The following is an 18,549-nucleotide window of genomic DNA, read 5'->3' on the forward strand; positions in this document are numbered from 1 at the left end:
GAACTATTCTAAGGACACATCTGTGTTTTCCTCTTTCTTTCCCCAATGCCAATAATTACATAATAATTATGTTTTTATCTGTTTCATCCATTCATTCATTTATGTAGTCTAAACTCTTTCTAAGTCTTCCTTTGAGTGAGTGGAAAGTAAACTCTTCTCCTCTCTACTTTCTAGTGCAAGAGAGCTAATATAAAGGTGAGACTGCTAGATGTTGCCCAGCTCTCCTCTTCTCCCATAGTCATAGAAATAGTGACTTTTTCAGCTAGACAAACGGCTACCCAGAGTAAAGGCTACAGTTCCCAGCCTCCCTTGCAGCTAGGTTTAGCCATCAGAACACATTCTAGCTGTGGGATATAAACACAAGTTCACACAGAAAACTCTGGGAGCCTCCTTTAAAAGACAGCTCATGCATGTTCTTTTGCATCCCTCTTCTTCATCCCTTTCTTTTTTAGCCTTCTGCCCGGAACACAGATATAATGGTTCTAGGCACCACTGTGAACCAGGACAATAAGGACCACCCTAGGGATGGGCAGTTACTGAGCTGAAAGGAGCCTGGGTCCTTGGAAACTTTACAGAGTAGAGCTGCCAGCTCACTCTAAGCCGCTTACCTCCAGAAATGGATGTGAGGGGAAAAAAAATACCAAAAAAACCACTTATACTTGTTTAAGCTACTCACAGTCAAACATAACCTTAGATGATACACTTACTTTCCCTTCAGACCTGAAATAGAGACTCGGCTTCTAAATACATATTTGTATATGTTTCCTAGCCACACTGGCAAATATGGTGGAAATAAATTATTTTTCAAGATTTAAGTTTCTCAGAATTTCCTTCTCTCAACACCAGCAATATCCCCTACCTTTCTCTGTAAACTGTAGGCAATCGTCTTGTTTTCAATGACTGCACTGCTCTCGAGGCGGACCAGCTGCCCCGTGCGAGCTAAAACTACATCCAGACGCATGTCAAAGCCAAGTTCAGCAGCCATCTGATCCAACTTCATTTTCTCTGAAAGCTGATCCAGAAATTTAAGATACTAAACCCAAGAACAAAAATGAAAATGGGGCACAAAAGTGGAGTTCACAGGTGACCTCACAGAATCCCTGTCTTTCTCCCAAGCTTCCAGGTAGTTCTCATTAAACCCAGTACAGAGCCCAGCCCGACTCCAGTGCTTGGTGATGAATTCTTGAACCACCCTGCCACCTCCAGTTCTGTTCCTTGTCCAATTTCTCTTGACTCTCCTGGTCAGTGGCCTTGATGTGCAGTCTAACATTATACACTCTTCTGAACCCTGCCACCTGACAAACGTGGCACGTTCCTGACTGCATCTGCATCTCTCTGCTTTGGGTACATGCTGCTGCTACCATTACCCTCCCAGCTCCTGGGATCTACTGGCTAATCCAGCCCCTGCAATCCACTCATCCGCATACCTTCCATGGAAATTTTGTCCACCTAAGTGGGTCCTGGCCTCCAAGGTGGAAATTGACCAATTAGCCAGTTGCCATTTTACACTTCTTGGATTCTACAAATCACGCTGAAACCACAGCTCTCCATATAAACAAACTTGGGCAACATTTTTGGTTTTGTAAGTTAAAATTCTTTAGAAAATGTCTTTAAAAGTTTCTAATGTATCAGAGTTAAAGGAACAACATTCTAAAATTGAGCTGTATCAGGGAAGTCAAGGTTCATAGTTTAACAGGTTAAAGTTACAAAACTACCCTACGATCCTCCTCCACTTGATTTCTGTGGCTGATCTCGTCATGCCAGACATTAATCCTTACTAAGTGCTTGACAGATAAATAAATCCATCAATGAGCTTTCTATAACATAATTTCATGATTTGGGTTCTATCTTTGAAATTTCCTTCTCATTGCAATAACTCATCCATCTGGCATTTTTAGGCAATTATATGTTTAAATAAGTATCATTTCCTGATGACTAAAGCATGCCAGCTTAAAGCACAGAACTATCTATATTTCAGTCATCAGAATGAAATTATTTGTAAGTGTATATTTTCCAATTTTGTTGAAAAGCATACATAAAACTTCATCTCTCCTGTCAAGTCACAGCCATTACAGACATTGCTGCTGTATTGTGTGACAGGACCACCACAGGCTGTTTTTGTCTCTGAATCATCAGTTTGTCACTTCTTTTTTTGGCTGTCTTGGGTCTTCATTTCTGCATGTGGGTTTTCTTTAGTTGCAGCGAGCGGGAGTTACTCTTCGTTGCAGCGTGTGAGCTTCTCATTGCAGTGGCTTCTCTTGTTGCAGAGCACGGGCTCTAGACATGCAGGTTTCAGAAGTTGTGGCTCGCAGGCTTCAGTAGTTGTGGCTCGGGGGCTCTAGAGCACAGGCTCAGTAGTTGCGGCACACAGGCTTAGTTGCTCTGCAGCATGTGGGATCTTCCCTAACCAGGGCTCGAACCTGTGTCCCCTGCATTGGCAGGTGGATTCTTAACCACCGCGCCACCAGGGAAGCCCCAGTTTGTCACTTCTTAATGTTGGGTCAGCCCCCCTCATGGACGATTTCATTTCTAATCTATGCAGATGAAAGTGAAATAACTGCTACTGTTTGTATTTTAAATAAAATAGAGTTGGCACCTTTCATGCGAAGGTATAAAAGCCTCTCTTTCTATTTCTACATACGACCCATCCACTCAGCATTCAAGGATCTACAGCAGGCCAAAGGGGATTAAGACAGGACTGAGCCAAGACCCCACAGAGGAAGTGCCTTTTCAAGGATCTTGGCTAAGCCTCAGAAAGTTAAGGTTGCTGACAGAATTCCTGTACATGTTGTTCATTTGAATCACAGTTTAGCATGAATATATTCTATGTGGTACAAACCTCAATTACCTGTATTTAAATTTAATCTCTATACACCTTTGCTTTTCAATCTTACATGCCTACTAGCCTTACTAGGCAGTAAGGCTACTATTACTATTTTATACGCAGTTATCTATGAAAGATTCACCACGGGCAAAATCAGTTTACACAACTTGATTGCATAACTGAAAGCTATTTTGGCATAACCTCAATTAAAATTAATGAGTCATCCTAATGAAGGCGCGAAGAGACAACGATCTACCTAAAGTCTTGCCTTTGATATGCTTCTTCTATTATTTAAATAATATTTATTGATTCTTGCTCTAAGCCCTGGAAAAATCCAGAAAAAATGATTTCCCCGGGCCTCAAGAAGTTCTGAGTTGATTGGAAAAGACGAATTAAAACATGGATACAAAAAGGGTGATTAGTGCCGTGACAGAGCCACGTACGTGTTTCGTGAAGAACTAAGCCTCTGAGGAAAGACTTCCAGAGGAAGTGACATCGGAGCTGAGTCTTAAAGGGATAGATATTCCTAGAAGAAGGTAAGGAGAACATTTTCTCAGAGAGACCAGCGACGTGCAATATGGATTGCCAAGGGGGCCTTCTTTTCTTTGGCCACATCACAGATTTGAATGTGGATGTCTTTGGACGGTGACCACTCACTGCACACCCTAGCAGTGCCCTGCTGGTCTCGGGAGGCTTCTGACTTTGCCACCCTTGGCTGGAGAGACTGCAGGTGAGAGAGAGCCTGGACTTGGAAACTGGCCAGGTCACAGCCATGTGAAGAAAGAATCAGGACCTGATCCTGAGAAACATAAAGAGCCCTTGACCAGTTTTAGGATGGAGGAAGATAAGATTAGACATGCATTTTATTAAGACCACCCTGGGAGCAGTGGGGAGATGGGTTAGAAGGGTTTTTCTGCAGTCCGTGCAAATCATCATCATGCTCCGAACCAAAGCACTGCTTCTAAGTTAGAGATGGGGGAGGGGATGTTTGAGATCTATTGAGGAGATAGAATTTACAGTGCTTAGGAATTGGCTGAAAAGAGGGAAGCATTGCGGGTGCCTCTCAGGATTTTGGCTTGGGCGACTGAGGCAGATCACCTCACCATCACTGAGGCAGGAGAGGGACAGATTTGAGGAGAGGGAATCATTTTTGTTTTGAATATGTTTAGTGCAAGGTGTTGGTGGAACATCTAGGTGTAGATGTCCGGCAGTCAGATATCTTCCAATTTAATGTATTATACTCAGGTTCAGGATTTCCTTTCAAGCTCAAAATTTCAACCAACACACCTTTTTCAGACATCTGTTCACGAAATTCCCTTCACCCTCCCAAATTCTTCAAATCTATCCCCATCCTTACTCACAAAAGCCCTACTTGATCCAAACCCTTATTATCTTCTGATCAAAACTATCCTAAGAATCCCCCAACGGGCTCCTTTCTTTAGCCTCTAGACTCTCAGAGCCACTCTGCCTTCGGAAAAACCTTTCTTTTAGTCAGAACCCTCCTATGGCTTTCCATTACCCACAGGATAAAGCCTCACGTAACCAGCCTGCCCGACCTCAGTTATTCCTGCCGCCTCGCGCCTCTGCCTCAGCAAGCATCACTTTCCAGGCTCCCTGTCACCCTCCATTTCTCCATCCTTCCCGTTGTCCCCTCTGCCTCAAACTCCTTCCCCACCGCTTCTGCCTGCCAAGTTCCTACTCATTCTTTCAGGCCCCTCTCACATGTGACCACTTGTGTGAATATGGCTCATTTCCTCGCATACAGAAATAGGGAAGAAGTAATTACTCCTTTATCTGAATTCCTGTCGCATTGTATACCTATCTTGATTGTAGCACTAACTGTACTAATTGTGCCCTGATTTGCCCGTCTCATCCACGACACTAGGATTTCTCACAGACACCTCTTAGGCATCTTTGCATATCCAACCCTCAACACAGGCATGATGCGTCCTCAACTTTTTTAAGTACAGAGAATGAAAATGAATGAGTGTCCAGAGTACAGATTTTTCAACTGAAGAGTATTTTTCATGCCAAACTCTGCACCTATGCTCTTGAGCCCATTTGTCTCTCTTTTCCTTCCCCTACAGATGCCCGTGACAAGGTACAAACATGTATCTTGCCATTCTGTCCGATAAAACCTTTCTCTGATCCTGTTTTTCACAGCTTTGGCTTCATGCCTCTTTTCTCTTTGGTCACCAGACTTGGTAGCCGTCTAAGTCTCTAGCCCTTCTCTTACTAGTCACCCCTCCTATTCTCCACCGCTCTACTAAAACTGCCGCTCAGATGTCACCAATGGTCTTCCCAGGGTCAAATCTTAAGCTTAGACCCCAACTCTTCTCACTCTACTTTCCTTGTCTCCCGCTGGGTTATCACCACTATCATTTCTGAGTCTCTCCACACTGCAATCCCAGCTCCACAGTGATGTGATCTTTCTAAAATACTGTGATGTTCAAAAGTCACTTATTACACGTCATAGTCTACAGAATAAAGAGAACTCAATCTTCATAACCCAAGCCATTCCAATCTGCTCTCCTGCCAGAGCCTCACCAAGAATGCCACGTTCCAGCCACATGGGAACAGCTACTCTGCACTCTCTGAATATACTATGCACTTGCAACTTTCAGGCTTTTGTTCAAACTGTTTCCCCTACGGTATCTGCTCTTTCTCTCCACTAAAATCCTATTTATCCTTCAAAGATGAACTTGATTATCTCCTCCACTGTAAAATCCTCCCCTCACCCAGAATTTATCACTCCCTTCACCAGACTCCTAGAGCACTCTGTTGATCAATACATCTATTATAACACTTATAGCCTTAGAGTACGGCAAATTATTTGAATGTCTGTCTCCTCTATTGAATCATGAGGTTTTATGGCCAAGAACTGCGTGTTATACCTTACCCCCCAAACCTTCAGAGTCTCATATATAACAGACGTTCAATAAATACCTGTTGAATTTAATTGAATTAACTTGAATCAAGGAAGCTCCAAACAATAGGAACACCAAAACAATATCCATTGTTCCTTGAAATTTACTCAGAACTCAGAACTTAACCAATCTACCAAAGTACTATAAAATTCAAAATATTTGCAGGTAAAATTTTATACTGCAGCAGATGTTTCCACCCATGGACATGCCCTCAGGTTATTACTTTTTGCTTCTCGAAATTCAAGTTGTCTCGCAAAACGTCTCCAGAGACCAGCTCTCCCTCCAGGTGTGTCAGCTGACCCTGAAGAGTCTCCAACTTGTTTTCTGCTTTCTGGGCTCTCTGTAGAGCTCTCTGGTGAAACCCAGACTCATTTCCCAACTGTTCAACAAGCTCAGATATTTGGGCTTCAAGCTGGGAGACCATCTGGAAACAAAGAAACAGAACAAGGATAAGCCTTATTTCAGTTGCAACAAAGTGTTAAAATCTAGTGCTTAGCTGAAGGGACAAAACTATTTATAACACCAGCTTCCAGATTCTTTGTAACAATTAACTTAAAAAAAACAGGTAATGGATAGCTGTATTTGCCTCTGCTTGAAATAAATCTACATTCGTTAGCTAATAAAATATTTTACTGGTATTTTTAATTTTTATATAATTCCTTAAACAGGTTCCTCGAGAAGTATTTACGGAAAACACTTACTCCTAAAACTACTATTAATTTAGGAGTTTCAAAGCTTAGTTGGAAAAAGAATTCAGACAGAAAGTACTTTGAAAACTTATAACCATTTTCCAGAGAAACTCTTTCACTACATATACCAGATTAAGATTATACAATGAGGTAATCTTGATAGGTAACCTTGAGACATTACCAGGAATTCAAGTGCAGAAAGATATTTTTTCAAGCTTTTTTTAGAACTTTCTATTGCATATTGGTTACTCATGCACTAAAGTGCAGTGGTACTGCGTCTGTGCTGAATAGTTTTGGAGTAATGTCATCGTTTTAGCATTTGAAAGGGCAAAATTCCACTAATATAATGACTCTAAATACGGTCAATAGCAGAGTATAAGAAGGCAAGGAAATCTGATCACCACCTCCTCTTCTAAAGCATAAAATCACTATTTCTCCATTAAAGGACCCAAAACTCTACACAACCCCCTACCTTGCCCAACGCTTCCATCCTTTCCTGGAGTTTCCCTCTTTGTCCTGACCTTCCCTTAAACCAAGAACTTAAATTTACCAAACATCTCAAGTACACTTTGAGATTACTCAAATTGATTCTGCCAAATCTAATTTTCAGAAAATGTTAAATTCAATAAAAACACCAAGTTTGAGGTGATAAATTTGTTTGGCTTTGATGGTTTATTTTGGAAGAAGAAAGGGGAAAAGTAGTAGATATTTACATAATACTCAGTACCATTCTCACAGAAATTAAAATATCTTGACGGTCTCAGACTTACAGTCTCAGGTTTAAAAAAAAAAAAACCTGTTTGCTTATCTACAAACAACCAAATTTAAAGGCAAGAAGACATTCAAGCTGTCTTCAACTATTTTAAAAAGCGATTATATAGAAGAATAGTAGGATTTGTTCTGAGCTGCCCTCAGAGCTCAAGTTGAGGACCAACAGGTATAAATCAAAGAATCTTACTCTAATGTAAAGAATTTCCCCCAGCCCCAATAATTTCAAAGTGACACATACTCACTGTATAAGAAGATTCATTACGGACAAAAACAAAAGTGTAAATAAGCAAAACTAATTCCCATGATCCCACCACCCAGAGGCAACAACTATTAATATTTTTTAATAATTTATTTGTATGTATTGCTAAAATATAGTTGAGATATTATATACGCAGTTTTGTGGGTTTGTTTTTACCTCATATTTTAAGCATCTTCACATGTCAGGTAGTGGAGTTCCCAGTCACTGGAGAAGGCTAGAATTTGGCCAATCATTTGTTAAGAATGTTATGGGGGGATGAAGTGCTACAATCAGGAAGGTTAAATTACTTAATCTCTGAACTCTCTAATTTTGTCCTTCTAAGGCTCTCAAGGTCCGAGGCCTATAATTCAATTAATTCTATATTCCTTTGGGTGTTTGAAATCAGCTATTTGATGGCAAGCTGCTCAGCATCATATCCAAGGAATTCCATTTCCAAAGGAAATTTATAATTTCATTATAGACTATGAGGCTCTAAGAACCCTCATTTCATATTTCCTACCTTTAGTGCAATAGTAGATCTGACCTTAATGCAAGAAATGCATTAAGTACCATATACAAAGTAACCGACAGAACAACCTCCTCAAGACACTGGCTCCTAAGGGGCTGTCTAATGATATTATGTTGTACAAGGGATAACACGTTTCTGTGCAACTGAAAATGTGGTTTCACGTTGGACTCCCAGTAGAAAGTAAGTATTTCTACCTGAAGATCCTTCCACAGTTCTCCTATCTTACAGTTGACCTGGCAAAGAGAATGAAACCAAAGAGCTAACAGATGCAGAAAATCTCAGCTGGAGAGATGGAAAACTGTGTGATCACTTAGCCACAGTCAACACGCTGCAGACCTTACCAGAGGAGAGCAAAGTCTTCAATGGAAATCAGTCAGTAATGACCTCGAGCAAGTGCAGTAACTAGACTCAGAGAGTGATAATGACCCTGAAGGAAGAAGCAGACACCTGATGTAGACCAGACTGTGGAACAGGGACTTTATAAAGTCAGACAGTCCTGATTTCAAGTGCTCACTCTACCACTTACCAGCGTGTTAACTGAAGCAAGAAATTAACCTCCCTGAAACTCATAGACTTTGCTATGATGAGCAGATGATCTAAATTAGATAATTCAAGTAGCCCGGTATTCCATACACAATTGAAGTTCAACATATTGCATCCACTTTTTTTTTTTTTAACATCTTTATTGGAGTATAATTGCTCTACAATGGTGTGTTAGTTTCTGCTGTATAACAAAGTGAATCAGCTACACATATACATATATCCCCGTATCTCCTCCCTCTTGTGTCTCCCTCCCACCCTTCCCTATCCCACCCCTCTAGGTGGACACAAAGCACAGAGCTGATCTCCCTGTGCTATGTGGCTGCTTCCCACTAGCTATCTATTTTATATTTGGTAGTGTATATATGTCCCTGCCACTATCTCACTTCATCCCAGCTTACCCTTCCCCTCCCCGTGTCCTCAAGTCCATTCTCTAGTAGGTCTGTGTCTTTGTTCCTGTCCTTCCCCTAGGTTCTTCAGAACCTTTTTTTTTTTTTTTAGATTCCATATATATGTGTTAGCATATGGTATTTGTTTTTCTCTTTCTGACTTACTTCACTCTGTATGACAGTCTTTAGGTCCACCCACCTCACTACAAATAACTCAATTTCATTTCTTTTTATGGCTGACTAATATTCCATTGTATATATGTGCCACATCTTCTTTACCCATTCATCTGTTGATGGACACGTAGGTTGCTTCCATGTCCTGGCTATTGTAAATAGAGCTGCAATGAACATTGTGGTACATAACTCTTTTTGAATTATGGTTTTCTCAGGGTATATGCCCAGTAGTGGGACTGCTTGGTCGTATGGTAGTTCTATTCTCAGCTGCATCCACTTTTATCATCAGTATTACTCCTCCAGTATGTGGGTTCACTCAGTCCTTTGCTTTTGTCATAAAGAGTTTATGGAGCTTTTCAGGAATTATGTTACATCATGTTTCTCAAACTCTTTTCAGCCCACAGAGCCTGTTTTTCAACTAGAAGTCTTTCTGGGAAAGACAAATAAGGAATAAATGTGTTGAATCAGAGGTGAGGGGGTCCCTCCGGCATCCTCACCCTGGGTGGACCTGAAAGTGTTCCACGGAACTTGCAGACTCAGCAGAGTATAACTTTTAAAAACACCAGTATGGCTGACCTGTGCAGAACCTACCCAACCTCCCTGCCAAGATTCTGGTGTCCAGAGAGGAGCAAACAGCTATGAACTTCCCTATATTCTATGCACTACAGAACTTACCTTCATACGCTTACCTAGATCTCCATGAATATGATACCACCAAGTCTTTTCAAAGTTAAATTTACATATTTTTATTAAAATAAATTAACATTCCAATCTGACAGTTCTTGGGAACATCGAATGCCAGTGCCCGGGTGAATATATGTGTCCCATCAAAACTGTAAAGTTGTGTTGTGTTTCTCACACCAAGAAATGTGATTTTCTTTCCTTTTTTTTTTTTCTCCTCCTTTTTCTTAGTATCATTTGTTAATATATCTCTGATACTCTGTGGGACAAGATGTGCCAGGGATTTCAACACTAGAGATACATGGAATAGGGCAGGGAAGAGGGGGTGGATTGTAATAAAGAATACATATCTCAATTTTTTAAAAACAAAAAGAAGGCCCTGAAATAAACCATACTTCAAAAACAAGCAGCTTGGATTTTGGAAGTGAAGTCATAATGCCCTAAAAGAATTAATTTACTTCCCAAGGACAAGTAGTTGTTGATTTTTCCAGAGAGGCACTTTTGCCCTAAGATTAAACCCAATGGAAACACGAGAGCTCAAAACTGAAGAAAGAGCCACTTAGGTCACTTAAGGGCCAGTGCCTTTTGGACATGAACAATTCTCTTCTGATTATGCAAGCTAGATTTTCACTTAAGAAATATAAAAAATAAGTTATCAGGAACCAATCAAATTATCCTTCTTTCTTGTCAGTATGTATGGCCAACTTTATTGACAGGCTAGCCCTACACCTGTCATACATAATAAAAGTATGACATACATAATAAAAGTTGTGTATGTCAACTTTTATTATGATTTGAATTGAGTCACCCCCAAAGAGATGTGGGCAAGTCCCCTGGTGCCTCAGAATGTGACCTCATTTGGAAACAGAATCTTTACAAAGATAATCAAGTTAAAATGAGGTTTTGAGGATGGGCCCTAATCCAATATGACTGGTGTCCTTATTAAAAGGGGAAACTTGGAAAGAGAGACACACAAGTAGAAGGAAAATTATGTGAAGACATGGAGAGATCATGATCCACAAGCCAAGGAACACCTGAGGCTCCAGAAGCTCGGTGACAGGTGTGACGCAGATTCTCCCCTGCGGCACTCAGAAGACACCAATTCTAACACCTGAACTTTGGACTTCAAGCCTCCAGAACTGTGAGACGATAAATTTCTGTTGTTTAAGCCACCCAGGTAGTGGTACTTTGTCATGGCCATTCTAGGAAATTAATACACTATAGAGGCTGGGAGAGCTGAAATCTCTATCTGTGTACTTTCCCCGATGCCCTTGTAGCCAGGGGTGACTATATAACATAATACTGGACAATTAAATGTCAAAGGAAGTCTACTTGAAGCTTCTGGGCAAACGTTTGGTTTAGGATATTGGAGGATTAAGAACAGAGCAGAATGATGAGATCAGAAGGGGGAGTGTGGGAGTTGCAGAAACATCTCAGGTCCTTTATGGCATCGGATTGGTTCCCCAAAGCTCCCCCACCAGACTGGAAAAGCTCCAGTGAAGGATGTACAGCCTTGTGTGTGCTCTAAAGCAGAACAGACGAGCTGTCTAGATAAATTTTTGTAAGGTTGTACTAATTTGTCTATAATTAAGGAGACGACATGGAAATCACTCATGGTCCTGTCCTCTCTGTACAAATCAATTCTCAGCCAGGTGATTAGCCAGTTTGGAAACATCTAAAACTTAAAAAACAAAAAACAAACAAAAAAAAACTTTGCCTCAAGATTCTAAACTAAAATCTGAAAATGTCACGGCTTCCCGTCATTGTGTAAGAAATCATTATTTCAAAAATACCTGTTACAAGTGTCCTGAAATTTCAGGCTACATAACATCGAAATACTCATTTAGAATTCCTGGGAACCCGACAGTAGAACATTCCTCTAAGAGAGTGGTTTTCAACTAGAGGCAATTTCACCGCCCACACCCCCACCCCCCAGGGACATTTGGCAATGTCTAGAGACATCTTTGCTGTCACAAACTGGGGAGAAGAGGAGGTACTATCGGTATCTAGCAGGTAGAAGCTGGAGATGCTGCTACAAATCCTACAATACACAGAACGGCCTTTACAGCAAAGGATTATCCAGCTCAAAATGTCAATAGCTGAGACACCCTGCTCTAAGATATAGTAAAGCATTTAAAAAGAAAATTAGATTTTGTTATAATCAGAAAAGCACGGAACAAGTAGAAATGACTTACTGAAAAAGTGTGGGTGGTGTCCTGAGTTCTACCCCGAACTGCAAATAGAGGAGAGTGAAAATGAATAGCGAAGAGGTAAACAAGAAAAGCAATGTTCAGTAAGTAGGAGTCACGGTGAAGGGGAGAATTTGCCAGGCCCGGAGCACATGGGTATTACTCAACAGTGGACTGTGTGTTTATCCATGGCAGCTGGCAGGGCGTTGCAGCCTCCTCAGCAAACAGATTCATCAATGTGTAAAGCTCCCATTCTTCAGAAACATTTCTAAGACAATATATGGAATCCATTTTCTCCTGATTTTACTTGAAGATGAGTCACACAAGATGCCAGCCATATGCTTGATTTCAGGCTTTTAAATAGTGAGAGCAGCTATTGAAAAAAATTACAGGGTAGGAAAGGCGGACAAAGGCACTAAAAACACTGAATCATTCTCATTTTTATGAGGAGAGGGAGAAGGCATATCCAGCTTAACCAATTTACATCGTTTTGCTTTAGAAAATAAACATATACTTCATGCTGACAACTTTATGCCGTGTTTCACATGCTGGAATTAAAATAGTTTTAGGAAAACATTTGGGAAAATAGAAGAGGGAAGCAATAAAATGAAATGGCAAAGATCCATTAGCTATTGAAGTACGTCTATTACTATCCAAGGTAAATCACTTGAAGTTTTTCCTAGTCCTGTAAATAATTCCCTCCCCCAATCCAGGACCTATATGTGTACTGCACCACAAGATAAACTGAGTCACTCTCAGAGACCCACGCATGTTACAGGGGTGAACATTTTATATCCACAGAGAATCCTATACTTGAACAAAGGAGTCACTAGGGCTGCTCCTGGAGCACATGTGAATTTTGCAGAGTTTTAAAGGGAATTAAAAATGTTTTATCGGGACTTCCCTGGTGGCGCAGTGGTTAAGAATCCGCCTGCCAATGCAGGGGACACGGGTTCAACCCCTGGTCCAGGAAGATCCCACATGCCACGGAGAAACTAAGCCCGTGCACCACAACTACTGAAGCCCACGCGCTCTAGGGCACACCACAACTACTGAAGCCCACGCGCTCTAGGGCACACCACAACTACTGAAGCCCATGCGCTCTAGGGCGTACCACAACTACTGAAGCCCATGCGCTCTAGGGCCCACGAGCCACAGCTACTGAGCCCACGTGCTGCAAATACTGAAGCCTGTGCGCCTTGAGCCCGTGCTCCGCAACAAGAGAAGCCACTGCAATGAGAAGCCCGCACACCACAACGAAGACCCAACGCAGCCAAAAATAAATAAATAAATTTGTTTTTTAAAAGAAGTTTTATCACTAAAGGAAATTTACAAATGCAACCCCAAACTTTGAGTTAGTGATCACTTTGAGTTTTTTAGGATCATTAAAAGGAGGAAAAGTGCATTTTCTCCTTTCAAGCAAAAAAATGAACTCAATAGAAGAAGTAGTTCCTAATGGAATTATACATAGAATTTGGATATTATTTACCTTAAAACCTCATTAATTAGGACTTCAATAATCTGGATTTGAGGATAGTTTAAACAGAGTGTGGGCTGAAATTAACTCAGCTAAGCAAAGCTTTATAGAAAATGAGAATTGTTAATAATATAAATAAGGTAACAAAATTAAGCAAGCTTCAATCATATGTGTGATTTAAACCATTTTTAAATCCACTTCACTTGTTAAATAGGTCCCCTGGAAGACTGTTCCAGGTACCAACACATCAGGAAAAGGAGGAGAGAAGGGGAGAGGATGAGAGAGTGGAGGATGGGCCAGGGCACCAATAGTTAATGTTTATTGTTGCTATTTGCCAGACAGTGTGTTAAGGACTTCCTAACATTTTTTTTTCATTTCATGCTTACAACAAACAATAACCTGAAGAGGCAGATACAGTTACAGGTCCAGGAACTCTTATCTACAGTTCCAAAATCCAAAAGGATCTGAAAGCTGACGTTTTTTTTCCAAAAGTTATTTGCTGGCAAAGCTTGACCTGACAGGATTTGGCAACAAACCCTGACCTGAAGTGACCGAGGCTATTCACAGTCTTGGTGGGTCCCACGCAGCAGAGCTGCTCACAGCTTTTGCCACAGAAGATGAATGTGGTGATTATGGGGTGCTGTCCCAGACCCCACTGAGGAGGAATGTGTAAGGGTGCTTTCTCCATTACCTTTCTGGGGACAATTTCACCTTCCTAAACACTGAAAAATTCTGAAATCAAAACTACAGCAGGCTCCAAGGGTTTCAGACTAGGGGTGTGGACCCTGGGCTGTTCCTGTACAGCAGACCAGGAAACAAAAATCTCAGAGGCTGTCCTCTCAGGAACCTGCCCAAGGTCACATCTGGACCAAGTGAGTGTGCAGTAGAGACCAAGATTCAGCCCGGGTAGCTCTGAGTCCAGAACCCACATGGTAGTATGCAGTCAGGCTTCGGGAGTATAATATACAATTGAAAGTAGTACAACCACATTTAAATGCTACTTTTAACTAACTCAGACAACCCACTCACTTACCGAGTATGCCGAATGAAGGAACTGACTGTCCTTAAGAAGCTTGTACGCAGCCATCACCCACTCACCCGCTCTCTTCCCGGCCGCCCATTTCTCGAATCCTCTCCAGAATGGCATCCTCCGTGGGCCTAAGCGTGCCCGAGCTGCTCCTCAGGAGGGCTGCAATTTTCTCCCTAAAGGAGAAGTACTCGCTCTGTGAGGCTGCGGCTGCATCCACACTGGCCTTCAAACTCTTCTCCAACTCCAGAGAGCGTCTCTTCAAGAGGCTCAGTTCCTGCTCTGAGATATCCCAGACCCGCTGGCCAGCCAGCAGCCTTTCTTGGAGGATCTTAACTTCCCTTTCAAGAGCTTCTTTCGCCTCTACAGCACTGAGCAAGTCCTAAAATAATTTCGGAAAGTGAGGACAATAGCATTAACAGCCAAGGAGGGGAACCTGCATTTGCGTCTCATTTACCTTGCTTGCTAATGAGTTCAAGGAGCTAGGGTTAAATGCTCATTCCATTTTTAATTTTAGGTGCCCTATCCTCTCTTCATAAAGTTGTTAAATTGTAAAGCTATGTTAGGTAAATTTAGATGTCTGAAAAAGAGAAGGGATATAAAATCAGGGCTAGAAAAAAAAAAAAGGAAACTGACATATAAGCCTTTTCTATGTGGACCTCTGGAAAGAGTTAATAAAAACAAATCATTGGCTAACATACTAGTAGATTCGATCCATATATAGAATATGTTTACAGGCCAAGGTGTTCTTAAGTTTGGTATAAATGGAAATTGATGTTGAGTAAACAGTAAACCCTCAGAGTCCTAATAAGTCACTAAAAGTTATTTGAATGAAGATGTCTCCCCTTAAAACTATTTTAAATAACAGTGTAGAATTATCATAAAACATCATCGTATAAAGGAGAGTAAAATCTTTCTTTCAATATTCATTGACTGTGTATCCCCCTGTCTCATAAAAATAAAACCAATACTGATAGAACCTGCAGAAAGGAAATAGAAAGGAGTAGCCATTTGGTGGGTGGGAGGATTAAAAGTTAGAGGGAGATAGAGTACCATACTGAGAAGAATAATTTCAAAGAATATTATATGTATGATTAGGTTTGTAAAAATAAAGGGCATTGGGGCTTCCCTGGTGGCGCAGTGGTTGAGAATCTGCCTGCCAATGCAGGGGACACGGGTTCGAGCCCTGGTCTGGGAAGATCCCACATGCCACGGAGCAACTGGGCCCATGAGCCACAACTGCTGAGCCTGCGCGTCTGGAGCCTGTGCTCCGCAACAAGAGAGGCCGCGAGAGTGAGAGGCCCGCGCACCGCGATGAAGAGTGGCCCCCGCTTGCCACAACTAGAGAAAGCCCTCGCATAGAAACAAAGACCCAACACAGCCAAAAATTAAAAAAAATTAAAAAATAAAATAAAGGGCATTGAGAAAGTTACCAGTACACCTACTTCTATTTACTCTATGTAGAATGGTCCAAAGAGGCATAAAAAGGATCTCTTTAAAATTCACTTAAAAAAAAAAAACAAAACACTTGTGGACATCAAGTTCCAAAGTAAGTGAATTCACATCAGATAAGATTAAGCAGTCGGTTAGCCAGCACTTTTATAATACTGTAGTCTAGGTAAATGGCAAACATATTTTTGGTTTTTATTTAAAATAGTATGTTAGGGGCAAAAATAACTAAAAAGAAACAATATCTTCAAATAACAGATTCTACATCTAAACTGGCCAGTAACATTTCAGGCTGCTAGTTAAAATGCAATCATCCCTTTTGCATTAGAGCTTGAAGACAGGAAGAATGTTACTTGGAATGCTACCTCTTACTTTTTATTTAAAAAAAAAGAAAGAGAATATCTTCCTTTTTTTTTCTGGTGATTTTTTTTTAAATCAAGGAAGTCTTGGGCATCAATTTGAATGAAAAGTCATCGAGTGGATGTAGGTAGTTAGAGAAAGCTGCCCCTTTCAGAGATGTAATAACTAAACTAATTATAGAAACTAGTTTGTGAAATGCTTTGCTTCTCCAGGTCCTGGCACCAGCTCCATTTCCCCGCTCCCTTTCCAAACCAGTCGGCTGTGCAGAGAAGTCCCATTATTACTGCTAATTAAATTATGTACACTTTATCACAAATACAATATTTTAACACTTTACAGATTTCTTTTCAGATAGTACTACAGTAGCTGCTCAATTAGAGTAACTAGTATCAGCATTGGCGATAATAAATTGGGCCCATGTATTACTTAGAAACTACCATCTAATGTGTGTCTAGAAAACTGAGGTCCTAAGTTCGATGATGCAGGGATGAAAATTAATCCTAATCCCCTCAGAGTTCTAAAACTCGATAGGAAATTACATATTAACTTTTACATTGAAAGAAAGTCCCTAATGCAAAAGAGGGGAGTTTCCATGACCAATGGAGAGACATTTTTACCAGGAATTTACAAAAGATCCTAAAAATACACAAAAAATATATCAGACACTTGAGTACTATAGACTTACTGTCAGTTTGGAATAAACTAATCAATCGGCAGCTTACACCAGGAGACCAATAAACACAATTAAAATATTTCGGCTATGAGGAATTTTTTCCACCCCAATATCAGACTGTTTTCTCACTGCCTTAGAGACCAGGGTCAAAACAGTCTTCTTTAACAAATCCAAAGCACCAATGCTTATGTCTAATAAAAATCAGAAAATTCTTTTGTGGTCATAGAATATAGTGGCACATGGCAGCAGGTCAGACTTTTTTTTTCTGGACACATTTCAGCCCAGTGAACTATATGCTGTTTCTCATATGAAATGCAGACTTGGGAGCCAGCGACAAGGCCTTGGGGACCTGCTCCCCCAGTGTTCTGATTAAGCGCTTCAGAATTCAGAGGCACGCGGCCGGTCTGCTGGAAACAGATGTCCTCAGACTGCAAATGCAATTACTTGTAGAGCTATTGGGAGACAGCGGCTAGAGTGGAGTCTGGTTGCATGGCTACCTCAAGGATACGCTGAAGTAATGTGACATTGGTGTCGCCGGCCAGGACCTCGGGACTGCTGTCAGAGCACACTGACACACAGAACAAGAAACAAGTAGCTCCCTCAGAGCAAAAGCAGGGCTGACCTCCACAGAAGAAATCGCACTGGCAAATGAGCACAGACCCTATCGAGTCAGTGACAGGGATCACTTTAAAAATGTTTTAAATTAACAAATCTTTAGATTCAGTGCTACTAATGCAACAAATGTATAATGACCCCTTCACAATTACTTTTAACAAAAACATTTGTAAATAATATGATCAAGGTGTTCAATTTAACTTCCCAATTAAATGCATTAAGTAATGAAATCATTCAAAGGTTTGTGTTTTTAAAACACAATTGATTCCTATTACGATGTTGCTAACCATCCTATGGATTTGGATATGCCTGAGATCAAACTGCCCCTCAAAACTAAAATGACTAATTATCATCAGGGTAGAAAACCTCTGGCTTGAGCTTAATTCATCCAACCCTAGACAAATTTCATAAAATTAAAAATTCGTTGGTTATTTCTACCTACTGCAGTTAACATTAACAAATAAACTCAGAAATTCCCCCAAACATGTCCTCTCATACATTGCTGGTGGAAGTGTGAATAGGTATAATTTTGATATAAATATCTAAAACATGTAATATGCATAATATCCTTTGGCCCTGTAATTCCATGATCTATTAGAGTGGAAGCTGCAGAGTAACATTTTACTTCAAAATGAGGAAGACCTTTCCCAAATCTGAGCTGTCCCAGTGGCATTATCAACCTTGGAAAATAATAAGAATTCAACTTAAATTGGAAATTCCCATTATTGAAAAACCCGATACAAGTTAACAGTAAATTTAACTGTCCATGAGGCCAGTGTGTTCCTGGGCTTCACTTCAGTACTGCAAAACGCTCTGCCCTGAACTGGTCAGACTGTGCATGGAGGACCATGGACAGTTCCCAGCTGAAATTTTAAGAGGGACATTGTCAAAATGGAATGAGTTCTGCATCACATGCTAGGATTAGACCCATAATAAAAATATTTATGCAATCATGTTATTTTAAATTCTGTTTTAATTTACTTTAAATGTGTTGAAT

The 18,549-nt window shown here is 40.7% G+C and overlaps 1 protein-coding gene across 1 annotated transcript in view; it reads right to left on the minus strand.

The window, feature by feature from the left end:
• The window catches only part of CCDC170 (coiled-coil domain containing 170), a 96,724-nt gene that overhangs the window by 19,524 nt on the left and 58,651 nt on the right, over positions 1–18,549 (minus strand). Inside the window, 3 exon segments of the mRNA XM_082475051.1 lie at positions 860–1,033; positions 5,975–6,206; positions 14,527–14,837. Of these exon segments, the coding sequence (XP_082331177.1) occupies positions 860–1,033; positions 5,975–6,206; positions 14,527–14,837 (717 nt within the window).

Source organism: Balaenoptera physalus (genome assembly GCF_965194825.1).
Source record: "Balaenoptera physalus genome assembly, chromosome: 9".
Classification (NCBI taxonomy): domain Eukaryota; kingdom Metazoa; phylum Chordata; class Mammalia; order Artiodactyla; family Balaenopteridae; genus Balaenoptera; species Balaenoptera physalus.